Source organism: Mesoplodon densirostris, chromosome X, assembly GCF_025265405.1.
Source record: "Mesoplodon densirostris isolate mMesDen1 chromosome X, mMesDen1 primary haplotype, whole genome shotgun sequence".
NCBI lineage: Eukaryota > Metazoa > Chordata > Mammalia > Artiodactyla > Ziphiidae > Mesoplodon > Mesoplodon densirostris.
Genome location: NC_082681.1, coordinates 76908571 through 76924695, shown reverse-complemented (window position 1 = coordinate 76924695; position 16125 = coordinate 76908571). Strand labels below are relative to the sequence as shown.

General features: G+C 36.2%; 1 protein-coding gene across 3 annotated transcripts in view; it reads right to left on the bottom strand.

Moving 5' to 3' along the window:
• Positions 1 to 16125, bottom strand: part of PHKA1 (phosphorylase kinase regulatory subunit alpha 1) — a 131974-nt gene that overhangs the window by 108043 nt on the left and 7806 nt on the right. For 2 of the 3 annotated variants that reach the window (XM_060086309.1, XM_060086310.1), the window contains exons 3-6: positions 15660 to 15707; positions 13671 to 13839; positions 4570 to 4652; positions 971 to 1051 (exon numbers count right to left, since the gene is read on the bottom strand). In XM_060086309.1, the coding sequence (XP_059942292.1) occupies positions 971 to 1051; positions 4570 to 4652; positions 13671 to 13839; positions 15660 to 15707 (381 nt within the window). The remainder of the gene's footprint in view (positions 1 to 970; positions 1052 to 4569; positions 4653 to 13670; positions 13840 to 15659; positions 15708 to 16125) is intronic. The other variant, XM_060086311.1, reaches the window with a different exon arrangement.

Below are 16125 nucleotides of genomic sequence, written 5' to 3'. Positions count from 1 at the left end.
TGTTGACTGGGTTTATAAGAAATTAATTTTTGAAAATTGCATGAATTTTATTTTTTAACGTGAGATAGGAAGAATGGAGTGAGTTGTGCCTATTTCCTGTTACTCCTAAGTCAGATGAGGTTTCTCTAAGAAATGTCTAACACACACAGAGAGAGAGATAAGCCCTGCAAATCTTATTTCCCAAATTCCATTAATGTTTATTGTCTTTATCAAAGTCCCTAGAAATTAATTTGTTTCAATAGCATCTTAATCCTTTATTCCTTTTGGGTGCAGAGTAATTAGACATATATGGTCTATAGATGTGACAGTGTGTTCACTTGAACTAGGAATAATGGCTAATGCAGAATGACGACTCAAGTGTGCTCATATAGTATGATGCTGCAGAAGTAACTGTGACTTTAAAGCCATACTATGTTTTTTAAAGTTAATTTGCACAAGTACATTTATATCTGTTTTGTCCAATATAGAATTTAAAATGTTTTAAAAGGGAGTAATTAAGCTTGGAAGAGTTTAATCAAAGTGATTGCTTATATACAGATGCTTGATTTTATTTTATTTTATTTTTTATTTTATTTATTTATTTTTTTATTTTTCTTTTTGCGGTATGTGGGCCTCTCACTGTTGTGGCCTCTCCCGTTGCGAAGCACAGGCTCCGGATGCGCAGGCCCAGCGGCCATGGCTCACGGGCCCAGCCGCTCCGCGGCATATGGGATCCTCCCAGACCGGGGCACGAACCCGTATCCCCTGCATCGGCAGGCGGACTCTTAACCACTGCGCCACCAGGGAGGCCCCAGATGCTTGATTTTAGACTGAAATAGTTGATGCACCTCTGTACATTTACCTTGGATTCTTACACTTTGGATTCCTACAGGAGCCTGTGATGGTTTTGTCGTGTGTGTAAATGTTATTTATTTAGCAAATACATTAAAGATAACTTTCTGGGAAAAAAAAACAAAGCTAGGAAAATTACCTTTGCCATTCCAACTGAACTGGCATTCAATTCTGAGATTCCTTGATTGGTCTTATCTCCACGTTCCCATATCCCGAAGTCCTGGCATAAAATAACCAACACACCATTATCAAATCATCACTACTAAACACTTACTAGATATACAAACCTTGAATAAAAGGCACAAGTATTAGCTAACTCGCCATACATATGTTTGCCCACAATGCTTATTAAGGAGAGGCCAATGAGTTGGGTTCCCCCTGTAGCTATTTTCCCAGTAGCTTTAAATTCTGTTGGGGCCTCCAAGAAGTTAGAAGATATCTTGACAGTTGATCAGGACTAAGAACTGTAACTTAGTTCATCTAAAGAGGTGTTTCTCAAAATTTTTCATCAAAGCAGACACCTAGGGGGTCTAGGAGACAGAGCCTAAACATCATCCAAATATTTTATCTTGAACATCCAGTCTAATTTTACTCTCTATTGGCACTGACAATGTACCATGCACTTACCTATGCACTTTACACTGTTATAGTATCTTCCTTAATCTTTACATTTTATAGATGATGAAACTGAGGTGCAAAGAGAGATCAAGTGACTCACCCAAGGTCCCATAGCTAATGAATAACAGAGCTAGGATTAGAGTCCAAGTGCTCCAAAGCCTACATTCTTAACCATAGTTCTATACGGCCCCTCGATAATACAAAGATAACATTTAAAATTACTTTTTAAAAACTTTTCATTTCCAAATAACTTTAGATTTACAGAGAAGTTGCAAAAATAGTAGTGAGTTCCCATACACCTTTCACTCAGCTTCCCCTACTGTTAATACCTGACATAACCACAGTACAATTGTCAAAGTGAAGAAATTTACATTAGTAAAATACTAGTAACCAAATTATGGACTTTACTAGGATTTCACCGTTTTTTTCCCCACTAATAGCCTTTTTTTAAAGATTTTTTTTGATGTGGACCATTTTGAAAGTCTTTATTGAATTTGTTACAATATTGCTTCTGTTTTATGTTTTGGTTTTTTGGCCGCAAGGCATGTGGGATCTTAGCTCCCCGACCAGGGATCAAACCCGCACCCCCTGCATTGGAAGGTGAGGTCTTAACCACTTGACTGCCATGGAAGTCCCACCACTAATAGCCTTTCTATGTATTCCAGGATCCAATCCAGAATACCATGCTGCATTTGTCATGCTTCTTTAAGTCTCTTCCAATCAGTTACAGTTTCTCAAGCCTTGTCTTTCATGACCTTGACACTTCCTGAAGATTAGTGGTCATATATTTTATAGATTTCCCTCAGTTTGGGTTTGCTTGATGTCTTCTCTTGATTAGATTGAGGTTATGCATTTTTGGCAAGAACACTAGAATACCACAAACATTATGCTCCTTCTTAGCACATTGTATCAGAGGTATAGGATGCTGATGTCATTACTGGTGATGTTAACCTTAATGACTTGGTTAAGGTGGTGTCTGCAGAGTTTCTCCATTCTACTGTTACTATTTTTCTATTATACTATTGTATTACTATACTAATTACAAGCATACCTCAGAGATATTGTGGGTTCAGTTCCAGACCACAGCAATAAAGTGAATATTGTCATAAAGCAAGTCACATGATTTTTTTGCTTTCCCAGTGCATATAAAAGTTATGTTTACACTATACTATAGTCTATTAAGTGTGCAACAGTATTATGTCTAAAAAACAATGCACATACCTTAATTTAAAAATACCTTGTTGCTAAAAAATGCTAACCATTATCTGAGACTTCAGCAAGTCATAATCTCTTTGCTGGCAGAGGGTTTGACACATTGCAAGAATTACCAGAATGTGACACAGAAACATGAAATGAGCAAATGCTATTGGAAAAATTGCACCAATAGACTTGCTTGACATAAGGTTGTCACAAACCTTCAATTTGTAAAAAAACACAATTAACTGTGAAGTGCAATAGAGCGAAGGAAGCACAGTGAAATGAGGTGTGCCTGTAATTAATAATTATCTTCAGAGAGATACTTTATGATTGTCCAAATATCTTGTTTCTCCTCAAACATCCACCCACTAATTTAGTATCCATCAGTGAATTGTGCCTGCAACAATTATTACAGTGGTGATTTCAATGGTGATTTTCTAGTTCCTTCATTACCTCTATACTCATTAACTGCAATTCTTCTCTAAGGAAGAGTTATCCTTTCTCCCTCATTTATTTACTCAGCTATTTACTTACATCAGTATGAACTTATAGATATTTAGGTTATTCTCTGGGTTGTAAAAAATGTTATCATTATTTATTTTGCTCAAATTTTTCCAGCTCTAGCCACTGGGAGTTCTTCTAGGTTGGCTCCTGTGCCCTTTTGACATCCTCCATTTTTTTGAACACTTCCTCACTTTTTGTCACTATAAGATACCCAAATACAGTCTCATCTTGTATTTTCCCTGCCCCAGCTCTGGAATCAACCACTTCTACAAGGAATCCTGGTTTCTTTTATTAGAGAATGATAGTTACATTCAAGACTTGGATGCTGGTCCTCATTGTCACTGTGGTGTCAGGCTTCTAGGCCCTCTCATTGCACAGAACTTGGAAATACCCATGCGCACACACGCATGTGTGTGCACACACATGCACACACACCTATATTTATTTTGGTATTTACCTTAAATTACTTTTAATATCAAATCTTTGAGTCAAAAGATGGAGCTTCAGAAAGGTAAGCCATATTTATCCCATGGTGACTCTCATCTGCCCCTAAATCCAGCTCTACCCTAGTTTGTGCAGCAAAGATTAGAGTATGAGAAGGCATAAATATCATTAATTCTACTGCTGCAACCCTTGGCTGCAACAGAGAGGTCAGAGAACACTGGCTTTTACCCTGGATCACAGCAGGCCTATGGTATCAGAAAACAAAGCAATCCATCAACAAATAATGTCTGTCTGCATCAGATATGTCTATGTTAGAATTATCCTTCTGGTAAATATGGAGTGACAGGTTGCAGATTTATCCTCACACCTGTAACAACTAAAAAACAACTAACCAAACTAAAACAATTAAACAGCTAAAAAAAAACTGGACTACTTATGACACAGCCATTTTCAATACAATGAACATCATGCAATGAAGAACAGCAAACCCTGAGAGAGATGTTAAATATATTATGACAATAAAAACCTACCTCATATGTAGTCATAAGAAAGAGTAACTATTTTTGTATAGTAAGCACTGAATCAATGTCTACAGATGATATTAAATACATGACTAAATTTTATTTCTAAGTAGTTAACTGACCCATAATACTCCTTAGCCATCTTGCTCCCATTTAACCACAAACATTAAAATAAGACCACAATTTAGCCCCAGATTGCCCAATACATACCATGAAGTATTACAGAGTTTGAAACGAATGAAAGCATTGCACCTTGACCCTCCTGCCTCTGTAAATCCCTTGGGGAAAAGGGCAGACAGAGGACGACAGAGCTTAGTAAAGAGGCTGAAGGCAATTTCTGCCAGAAGCGTTATAGATTGGTTCACTATGAGGGGCAGCATTAAGAGAAGGATTAGGTTGTTCAGTATTTTAAGAGCATCACATGTTTAAAATTCACTCCAAAATGAGTACTTACAGCAGTTTTATATGCAGCTTCGATATAAAACACAAGGTTCTGTATGAAGTTAACTTCATCTAGGCTGTGGATGATATGAAGTCCTGAGGAAAAAGAGAATAAAGATATAGAGCTAGTCAATTATCACTACAGGCTTTACAGGCAGCCACAGTGACTAACTGACCCCCCTACTACCAAATAATCCTACTCCTGCTTAGGAATAATGGGAGACACTTTGATTCCTAAAACATAAAAATAACACCACAAATCAGTCCTAGGTTACTCTTCAACTAAGTAAGATACCACCATATTTTAACATGAAAGAATTTTAATTGTTATTTGTAGGCTTTAATGGAAAGTATCAGACTCCTAATTCTACAGGTAACTAATTTGTGCTGTGTTTAAATGTACAAACCTAGGCATCTGGAAAAAGAAAGACAAATATTTCAAAAAAGACTTGGAGGGAGTCTAAATACTAAGAAGTAGATAAAGATTATGATTTTAAGAACTCAAAACCATATTTGGGGAGTAAAAATGATAATTATTCTAAATATAAGCTATATAAAGATAGGGCTTATAAATAAAATGTTTTGCATGAATCATACATTCAATTTTCAAAACAATCCTAAGAAGTGGGTACCTCTATTTTCTGCCTGAGGCTTAGAGAAGTTAAATATTTGCCTCAAGTCATGTAACTAATAAATAGTGGAACCAGGACTCAATTGACTATCAATGTCTGTTTCACTTCAGAGACTGAGTTCCCAACCAAGATGCTATACTGCTTCCAAATATGTACAATTTGATCCATTTTTGTTTAAAAACTAACTCCTTTCCCCTCCCTTGCCATCGAGGGAAATACCAACAATTACACAGTGAAAGTTTTTCCCCCACCCAGAATCACATCACTCCCACCCTGCCAAATCTCCTCTCCGGGAGAAACCAGTCTTACCAGTTTCCTCTGTATCCTTTCAGAGATACATTATGCGTATACAAAAATTATGCAAAGAGTAGTATACTATGCTGCACCTTGCCTTTTTCACATATAACTTGGAGACAATTTTAAATATATCTGCCTCATTTTTTTAATGGCTACATAGCATTCCACTGAATGGTTACTCATGTAACCTGTTCCCTATTGAAAGACATTTAGGTTGTATCTAATCTTTTATCACTACAATCAATGCTGCAATGAATATCTGTGTATTTACATCTTTGTGCACATGCACCAGTATATCAAGGTAAATTCTTAACTGCTGAGTCACAGATTTATGCATTTTCCCCAACATTTGATTTTGAATATTTTCAGACAAAAAATGAACGAATTTTACATGGCACGTGTAGATTTAACACACCATCTGGACTCAACCATTAACATTTTACTGTACTTTTTAATCACATATATATCCATGCAACAGTCCACCTTATTTTTTGATACATTTCAAAGTAAGCTGCAAATATGGGTACACTTCTCTCTAAATACTTCACCACATGTACAATTAAATGTTAATGATCATCACCAAGTTATTCTGCAAAGAAGTTCCACAGTTTACATACCAACTAGCGCTGCCTGCCTTTTTCCAACACATTTTGTAAACACAGGCTTTAATAAAAGTTTCTGATCTTTACCATTCTAATGGATGAGAAATAGAATTTCCTTGCACTTTAATTTGTAGCTTTTTTATTTTGAGTAAGGTTGTCTTTTCTTATGTTTATAAGCCAACTCTATTTCTTTTCCTATGAACTGTTTGTTTTTTCATGTCCTTCACCAATTTCTATTGAATTACTGGTCCTTCTGTTATTAATATATTAATAAATATTAAGGAAATTAGACTTTTGCCCATCATATGTGTTACAAGTATTTTTCCTAGTTTGTTTGAACGTTGATTTTGTTTACAGTATATTTTTCTTCTCAGAAGCTTTTATTAAAAAGCTTTATCCCATGAATGTTTCTAGTACTTTCCATTTCTTTTTTTGCATTTAAATCTTTGATCTATTGACAAATATTTTAAATCACAGAACTCTAACTTTAAAATTAAAAAGGACTATATGATTCAGATCATCAGATTGCAAACTCCTCCTGATCCGTGCCTCTGTCAAAACAGCAACCACAGCACAGGGCAGCATCAGCAGCAAAGGGTCTTTCTTGTAGCAGTAAAGACCTACCTTAATTTCTTGGATAGAGAGGAAAAAAGAAAAGAGAGGTAGTAATATTGGACATCAGCTTCCTGGCTTTATCTTGTCACCTTTGTGTGCCAAGGTGCTTGAACAGAGATTGAGAGAAGGCAGTAGGTATGAAACTGGTTTTGTCCATCTCTCAGGCTTGTGTCACAGCTAACTAGTCACTATACCATATAAATGCCACACATCTACCATTTGTCCCTTTGCTCATGATATTCTGTTTACATGGCTTTCTCCACATCTTGAAATCCTAACTGTTCTTTCAAGGCCCAGCTCAAATGCTATCTCCTCTTATGATGCTCTCTCATTGATTCCCCTCTTCGGTGCTTCACAGAATTTTATTTTTCTTGCTCTTATGAACTTATGATTTACTTGTACCATAGGTAAATCTTTACCTGAATTTGAAGGAATCTTATTTACATTTGTAAGTCCCCAAAAGTATCTCACATAGCTCCTAAAAGTATCTCACATACTAATGTGAATGGTATTAAACAATATTGAATAGTAGATGTTCAATGATTATTTATTGAATGATCTTAAACAACCCTGTTAACCACAGGAGGGACCTGTCTCTTGAAGCAAAGCCATACATGTAGGACCTCTGGTTCCTGTCCCTTCTATGGAGCCAAGGTGTTGCTTGTAGAACAGAGGATGCAGAGGTGAGACACACAGCTTAAGTGAAGTAGGGCTTGGGTAAGGCTAAAGATGGCAGTGCTGTATAAAGCACACTAAAATATGCAGGGCTCGAGAAATGAGGCTGACTCAGTGTTCTACTCCACGGACTGACTTGAACTCACCTAAAATTGAGCCTTTCTCTCCCTTATTTTTAAAAACAATATTGAGATATAATTCACATACCATGCAATTCACCCATTTCAAGTATATAATTCAATGGTTTTTAGGGTATGCAGAGTTCTGCAACCATCACCACAGTCAATTTTAGAACATTTTCATCACTCCCCAAAGAAACCCTGTATCTGTAGCATCACTCCCCATTTCCCTTCAACGCTTGTCCCATCGTTCCCCTACCCTACCTCCTGCCGAGCAATTACTAATCTTCTTCATGTCTCTATAGATTTGCCTTAATAGATATTCATATAAATGCAATCATACAATATGTGACATATTATGTCTAGGTTCTTTCACTTAGCATAATGTTTTCAAGGTTCATCCATGTTGTAGCACATATCAGTACTTCATTTCTTTTTATTGCTAAAAAATATTACATTGTACGATATATCACATTTTATTTATCCGATGAGTAGTTAGTTGATGGACATTTAGGTTGCTTCCATTTTCTTTGGCTATTATAAACAATGCTGCTATGAACATTCATGTATGTGCACAAGCTTTTGAGTGAACATGTTTTCATTTCTCTTGAGTATATACCTAAGAGTGAAACTGCTAGATCATATGGTAACTCTGTTTAACCTTGTGAGAACTGCCAGACTGTTTTACAAAGTGGCTGTACTATTTTAGATTCCCATCAGCAGTGTATGAAGCTTCCAATTTCTCCATATCCTCAGAAACACTTGTTATTTTCTGTTTTTTTGATTATAGCCATCCCAGAGGGTGTGACATGGTATCTCATTATGGTTTGCATCTGCATTTCCCTAGTGACTTACGATGTTTAGCATTTTTTCATGTACTTATTGGCCACGTGATTATCTTTGGAGAAATGTCAATTCATATTCTTGGCCCATTTCAAATTAGGTTATCTTTTTATTATTGAGTTGTGAGAGTTCTTTATATACTCTAGATACAAGTTTCTTATCAGATATATGATTTGCAAATATTTTCTATCATATTGTGGGTTGTTTTTTTAACTTTCTTACAGGGGTCCTTTGAAGCACAAAAGTTGATAAACAAAAGTTTATCTTAAGTTGATAAATTCCAATTTATTTTTTCTTTAGTTGCTATGCTTTTGGGGTCATGTCTAACCCAACGTCAGGAAGGTTTACTCCTATGTTTTCCTCTAAGTGTTTGTTATAAACTCGAATTTGTTCCCCCAAAATTCACATGTTGAAGCCCTAACCCCCAATGTGACTGTATTTGGAGATAAGGCCTTTAAGGAGGCAATTCAGTTTAAATGAGGTCATAAGGGTGGGGCCCTTATACAATAGGGAATGGTATCCTTATTACAAGAGACATCAGGAATGCACACACACAGAGAAAAGGCCATATGAAGACAGGCGAGAGGGTTCATCTGAAACCAGCCCTGTTGACACCTTGATCTTGGACTTCTACCCTCCAGAACTTTGACAAAATAAATTTCTGCTGTTTAAGCCACCCATTCTGCAGTATTCAGTTATAGAAGACTTAGAGGATTAAGATCTTTTTACAGTTTTCCTTCTTACATTTAAGACTATGATTCATTTTGAGTTAGTTTTTGTCTATGTTGGAGGAAGAAGTCCGATTTCATTCTTTTGCATGTGGATATCTGGTTTTCCCAGAATCATTTGTTGAGAAGACCATTCTTTCCCCATTGAATTATCTTGGCACCCTTGTCAAAAATCAACTAACCATAATGTGATGGTTTATTTCTTGACTCTCAATTCTATTCTGATATTCTATATGTCTATCCTTATGCCAGCATCACAGTATTTGGAAGTAAGTTTTGAAATCAGAAAGTGTGAGTCCTCCAACTTTGTTCTTTTTCTAAGTTGTTTTGGCCATTCTGGGTCCTTTGGATTTTCATATACATTTTAGGAACAGCTTGTCAATTTCTGCAAAGAAGACAGCTGGGATTTTCACAGAAATTGCATTGAATCTATAGATCAGTTTGGGGAATGTTGCTATCTTAACAGTAAGTCTTCTGATCCATGAATACAAGATGTCTTTCTAATTTAACATTTCTGATTCTCTTCATTTGTTCCTGTGGATTTGAGTTACCATTTGGTATCATTTCCTTAATTCAATATAGCTTTGCTCCCACCGACGTCCTTAGTTCTGATATTATCAAATATATTTACATTTTTATATGCTATAAGCCCAACAATACAAGTATATTGTTTTATACAATTGATTTTTAGGTCAGTTAAGAAAGAAGAAATATGCAATTATATCATATTTTATAATTATTTTTACCAGTGGTCTCTTTTTTGTGTGTGTGGATTCCAATTACTGTCTGCAGTCCTCTGATTTTAGTATAAAGAACTTCTTTTAGTATTTCTTGTAAGGTAGGTCTATTAGCAACAAATTCTCTCACTGTTTGTTTATCTGGGAATGTCTTCATCTCACATCGTTTTTGAGAGAGAGTTTTGCTGGATATAAGATTCTTGGATCATTCCACTGCCTTCTGGCCTCCACTTTTTTGTGATGAGAAGTCAGTTGATAATCTTATTTGGGTTCCCTTATACATAACAAGTCATTTTTCTCATAGTGCTTTCAAGATGTTTGTTTTTGGCTTTTAACATTTTTACTATGATGTTTCTGGATATGAATCTCTGTTTATCCTACCTGGCGATCTTTGAGCTTCTAAGATATGTAGATTAATGTTTTTCATCAAATTTGGGATGTTTTTAGCCATTATTTCTTTAAAAATATTTTCTGCTCCTTACTCTCCTCTAGTACTCTTATTACACAAGTTGGTGTCCTACATTTCTCTGGGGTTTTATTCATTTTTCTTTATTATTTTTTCTTGTTCTTCAGACTGCATAATCTCTGTTGATCTATCTTCAAGTATGCTGACCTTCCCCTCTGCCAGCTCAAATCTATGTCTCCCTAGTGAATCTTTCATTTTCAACTTTCCATTTGCTTCATTTTTATCTCTTTAGTGATATTCTCTATTTGACAAAATACAATCATCATATATTCCTTTACTTCTTTAAGCATGGTGTCCTTTAGCTTTCTGGACACTTTTATAGTAACTGATTTGAAGTCTTTGTTTCCTAAGTTCAACATATGCTTCCTCTCAAAGGCAGCTTCTGTTACCTGCTTTTTTTCTTGTGTTGGCTCAGGCTTTCCTGTTTCTTTGCACGCCTCATAAATTTTTGCTGAAAACTGGATATTATAGATAATATGTTGTAGGAATCTATAGATATTGATACCCTCCCCTATGGGACTTGTTTTTTGTTTACCTGTTTATTTGTTTAGTGACTTGGATTATTTCAGTGAAATTTATTTTCCCCATAGTATGCAGCCTCTGAAGTTGTTCTTCAGAGGGTGCTGCTTTGGACATGTACACTGTCACCCCAGGAAGACAGTGGTTTTAGCTTTAGCGACTGTCTCTTTTTGTGATCCATTAAATATCTACCTCTGTTGGTATCTTTCCCAGATGTTAATCTCCACTAATTGCCAGCTGATTGTTCTATTATATTGTACAATGCCCCAAGGCATAAATTGCTCCACAATCTCATTCAATTAAATTCAGGCCCCATTTCAGGTGGTCTTTGATGCCAGTCTTTGAAATTTGTTCTAACCCTAGGAGGGCTGTTTTTAGCTCTCTCTTTCCTTGGTTCTCTGTTAAGACTTCTAGCTAGTCTATGGGTTAGCTTGCTGCTCTTATTATTGAGTTATCAGCCTCCTCTCAATTTCTTAGAACCAAAATCTTCAATTGTTTTTGAGTGCCCTTAGGCTCGAACTTTCCCACACTCTGTTCCAGATAAAGTCAGTTCTCTTGGGAGGAGCTATGGAGCTTTCTGTTCTTATGGCCAGCCCCATCATCCATGCTACTAGAAAGGTGGGCCAGGTCTATTATTCTTGGCCTGCTCTGCCTGGGATTAAGCTTCCACTTCATGAGGGGGAATGGGGTGGGTAGGAAGGGAGTTCCAAACCTCTTAATTATTCTTGGCTAGACTAGAACTTCTGCAACACAGAGCTGGGGATGGTGAGAAATACTGGCAACCCACCTCTCTCAGGGAGATATCATAGCCCTAGACTGGGAGCTGGGGGGACAGGGAGCCTTGTACTCCTGGCTACAACCACTTCAAGTAGTGCTTCTGTCATGGTGACCTTGGGGCAGGGGAGGGAATAGGTTGTGGCCCAAATGCCATACTCTCTCACTGTTAAGATTTAGACTTCCTTGAATAAATGTTTTTCCACTTGTTGTGTGCCCTTAGGACAATTTCCAGTGACTTTAAATGGTCGGTTTTATAAAATTAAATTTCACCATTTATGGCTATTTTACTGGGGAGAGGGTCTGTGGAGCTTCTCTGCCACTATCCTGTAAGTTGCAATCAGCTTCTGTCTAAGCCTCTGTTAACCAAGGTTGAAATTTTTAAGAATTCAAAAATGTTCAGAGAATTGCTAAATTTTCCATGAAGATCTTTCACATTCTACCTCTCAATTATCTCTCACAGCTATCCTTTTCATCCTCAAGGCAACTGCCTTACATAAGTTCTGCATCATTTCTTGCCTAAAGTATTTTACTAAACTTTTAACTCCCCCATCCAATCTATCCTCCTGCTATTGGAGTGAATCACTTGAAACTTTCTTGATTATTTATCTTGAGTGGCTCTCTACTGACTATAGACTAAACTCCAAACTACTTAGCATGGTACACAAGCCCTTTAACAGTTAGTCCCAACTTTCCAGCTCCATCTTTTGCCATTTTTTCCAGATCTATTGAATATCTTACACTCTAACCATAGAAAATACCTAGCCTTACCTTGGTGGCCAGGATCTTTCAAACTTCTGTGCTATAGTCACACTATTCCCTTCCCTTTTCTGACTTGTGAATTTCTACTTATTCTAATTTATTCCTCAAAGGCCTGATCAAATATCAACCCTATTCCAAGTACCTATCAAAGTCAGCTCATGGGGTTGAAAATCAAATGTTAAGTCAGGAATCAACAAACTTTTGTTGAATGAATATGTCTCTTATAAGCCTCTTTAGTATATTTCCCCTTCCCTTCTGGGCTCAAAATGAAAAACCACAAGGGATATTTAGACACTGCTTTGTAGAAAAGCACTCTAGAGTTGGTATTAGAAGAATATTAGAAACGGAGTTATAGTTGCCATTCTATTTAAACAAATAAAACCTAAAGAACATATTTATTCAGGAAGGAACCTCCCTCCAAAAGAAAGAAGTATGTGAGTAGACATTATAATTATAAGAAAAGGTTATTCAGCCTCTGGGATGTGTGTTGTTCTAGAGGAAAGAAAAAAAGGGAGGCTTTATCACCAAGTATTTATTTCTGCAAGAAAAGGAGAAGAGTATTCTGGGGTAATTCTGACCCTGAATGCCTTTAGTACCAAGGAGCTCTGTAATCAGATAGAAAGATAAAGAAATTGAAATGTCAAAAATGTGGTATTGTGAGAAGTATATGTATCTACTCAGGAAGATCTGGCAAAGTCCTGTTTAATTTATAAACTGAATGTAATCAGATTCATAGTCCTCCCCAATTTAGGAGAAATAAAAGGGAATTACGCTGGTTCTCATAATTTCCTTTTCAGGTAAAACATCTAGAGCAATTAACAAAACCATCTGAAAAGGGTGTGTTATTCAATAATAAAAAACACTGAATTCTGATTCCTATGTTAATTCCCTTAATATAATTTAGATGCCTGTAAACAGATGCCTTGTTTATAATATACTCATAAAGAGCAGTACAAAGTAGGTGATGTTGACACTAACTATAGGCTTGTCAGTGCATAGTATGGGAGTAAGCAATAGTCCTTCTTTCCCATGTTATAGCATCTGAGGATTAATAAAAGATAAAAATACCTGTCTAAAGAAAATCTACCCCAGATTTCCCAGTTCTCAATTAAAAATATATATTACTTAGTACTCCAGACTTGTTTCTCAATGTAAAAGAACACTAACTACCTTAGTGAGTTGTTTCTCTGTATAAAATCTGCAAAATATTATGTTTCCAATGTGTATCTTTAAGTAATGTAAACAGCTATGTTGTTTGCTGGCCAACACCTTTGGAGAAGCCACGTGTGCCAGGGCAAGTGCTCCACACTGCAGTGGTTCCCAGTACTTCTGTCCTTGTACTGACCTGAGGCAGTCATTTGTGCTAGGAAGAGCAGGTACAGAGAGGTAGCATCCAGCTGCAGGTGTCCCCACTGATCATCACCGACTACAGTGGCACAGGTTTTGGTGTTGTACTTGGCATGGAGGCTATCCTTGGTACTCTGACTATACTTGAAGGATTCTACTTTATCCACCTGAAGAAAACAAAAACAGTAAAAGGAGGCTATGCAGAAAAATCAACCCATATGCCATACTTTGGTAGTAATCTGATACATATCATTCCATTTTGTCTTCAGGCAATTGTGAGTATTTAAAATGCATTGTTACCTCTTTTTCCCTATACTTATACAATTAGGAAAGTCTGCTCTTGCTGTTTTTCAATTTAAGCAATTTAATTAGAAAATAATATCCATCAAAACCAGCTATTTCCTATTCATTACCTCTCTTTCACTCTTCAGTTGGTTGTTTTCCCACTTTGTAGATAAAAACTGAGGTGTGGAGAGGTGACAACAGCTTAGTAAGAGATAACTGAGTTGTTAAAAAAGATTAATTTGTTCCTGAAACAGAGGTAGGAATTTTGAGGGAAGAGGATATATTTTGAAGGAGTAATGAAAGGAGCTAGGGAGAGATCCATGGAGTGACAAAGAAAAGATGTGAAAGAAAGCTGAAACCAAGGTCAGAAATGAAACACTGTGCAAGGGACAAATGAAAGATTTATTTCCTGAAACTTCAATTTGATTATGTGTGCATCTGCTATATGATAGTAACTATCATACCTTTAAATATGGTTCAAGAAATTAGTGACTTTAAACCTATTTGGTAAGGTGGAAAATGCAACTATCTAAAATACAAAAAAATTAAAAAGTAGCAAAGAAGGAAAAAAAATGATGGCTGTGAGATAGTCCCTACCAGACTAGAGATCACTGATCAAGTTCAGAAGTCTAGAGTTGATTTCTTTTTACTTTAGACTTGTTGTGTGCCTCAGGATGGTCATTTTATTAATCTGGGCCTCAATTTCTCCTTCTAATAAAATGTAATCTTGGGCTCAAAAATCAATTCTGAGTCAAAGTACACAACATGTGTAAAGATCTCCTAGGATAAAAGTAAAATGCTTTTTCTTTTAGTAAAACACTTTTGAGTGGAAAAAATATCATAAACAAACCCAAAAGATAAACAAGAGACAGCCAAAAAATATTTGTAGTACATGTGACAATGGATAAATATCCATCATGGACAGGAACTCCTGGCAAGAAAGAGACAGCCCAAGAGAAAAAGAGGCAAAGGACCTAAGAGGCAATTAATAGAAGAGGAAATACAAATTTTCAACCCACACATGAAAGGATGCTCAACTTCACTCAAGATCAGGAAAATGCATATTAATGCTAGAAGATATAAGTCCTTTGCCCCTTATCTCCAACCCTAAAATCTAAAACACTTCCAAAAGGATTTTCCCCCTAAATTTTGTACCAAAATTCATTTGGTGGCAACACCTGATTCAAACTGACTTGGGGCTATTTGCAGCTTTTATTTATTCCACTTATTGTAAAAATGCATGTTTTCCTATAGAGAGATTAATGTTTTTGATGATAGAGTGATGTCTGGACTTGCTGAGGACATAACATAATATATGGTATGTGCACTGCACTACCTTTTAAAATCTGAAAAATTCTGAATTATAAAATTTATCTGGTCCCAAGGGTTTCAGAGGAGAACTTATAGACCTGTATCATCCTTTACTCAATATACGTAATTGCATATACAGTAATGATGAAGTATATAAAAAAATCATTTGTAGAGGGGGAAAAGACTGGAAGGTAATACTTCAGTGGTAACTGGGTGGTGAGATCATGGCTGACATTTTCCTCCTCAATTCTACAGATTTTCTAAAATTAGTATGTACTATTTGTGAAACTGAAAAAAATATAAGCCATATATATATATATATATATATATATATATATATATATATTACAATGTGGTTTTATTGGAGAGGGTGCTGTTAATAATGCCATACCTGTCTGATCATGCAGTGCAGCAGTCCCCTCATCAGCTTCACTACACTCTGCAGAAATAAATGGAAACAAGCTGTTATAAACATCACTAGATGCAGGAACACTTACTCAGCAACTGCAGTTGGTACATGATCTTTTGAGAACAAGTAACCTTATCCTGGGTTCCTATTTACATGGCATTTACTTTATAGGTACACAGAAGAGAAGACTGCAGCTAAAAGTGGAACTAAAAGTTGCAGTTGGTGACTCCTTCAAGTTAAAAAAAAAAAAATCCAAGCTCCAACAGGCTTACGTAAAACTAAGTCAACTATCCTATTAGAGGACATTCCGCCTGGAAAAAAATGGGCAAGTCAGCTCAAAAATCATAAAGCTATGAGAATATTTAAAATATATCCTGTGTCCTAGAAAAGCCAGCATCATCACTTTTATTTTTTTTCTGAACTAGCCAAGACTTATCTTCAAGAGTCC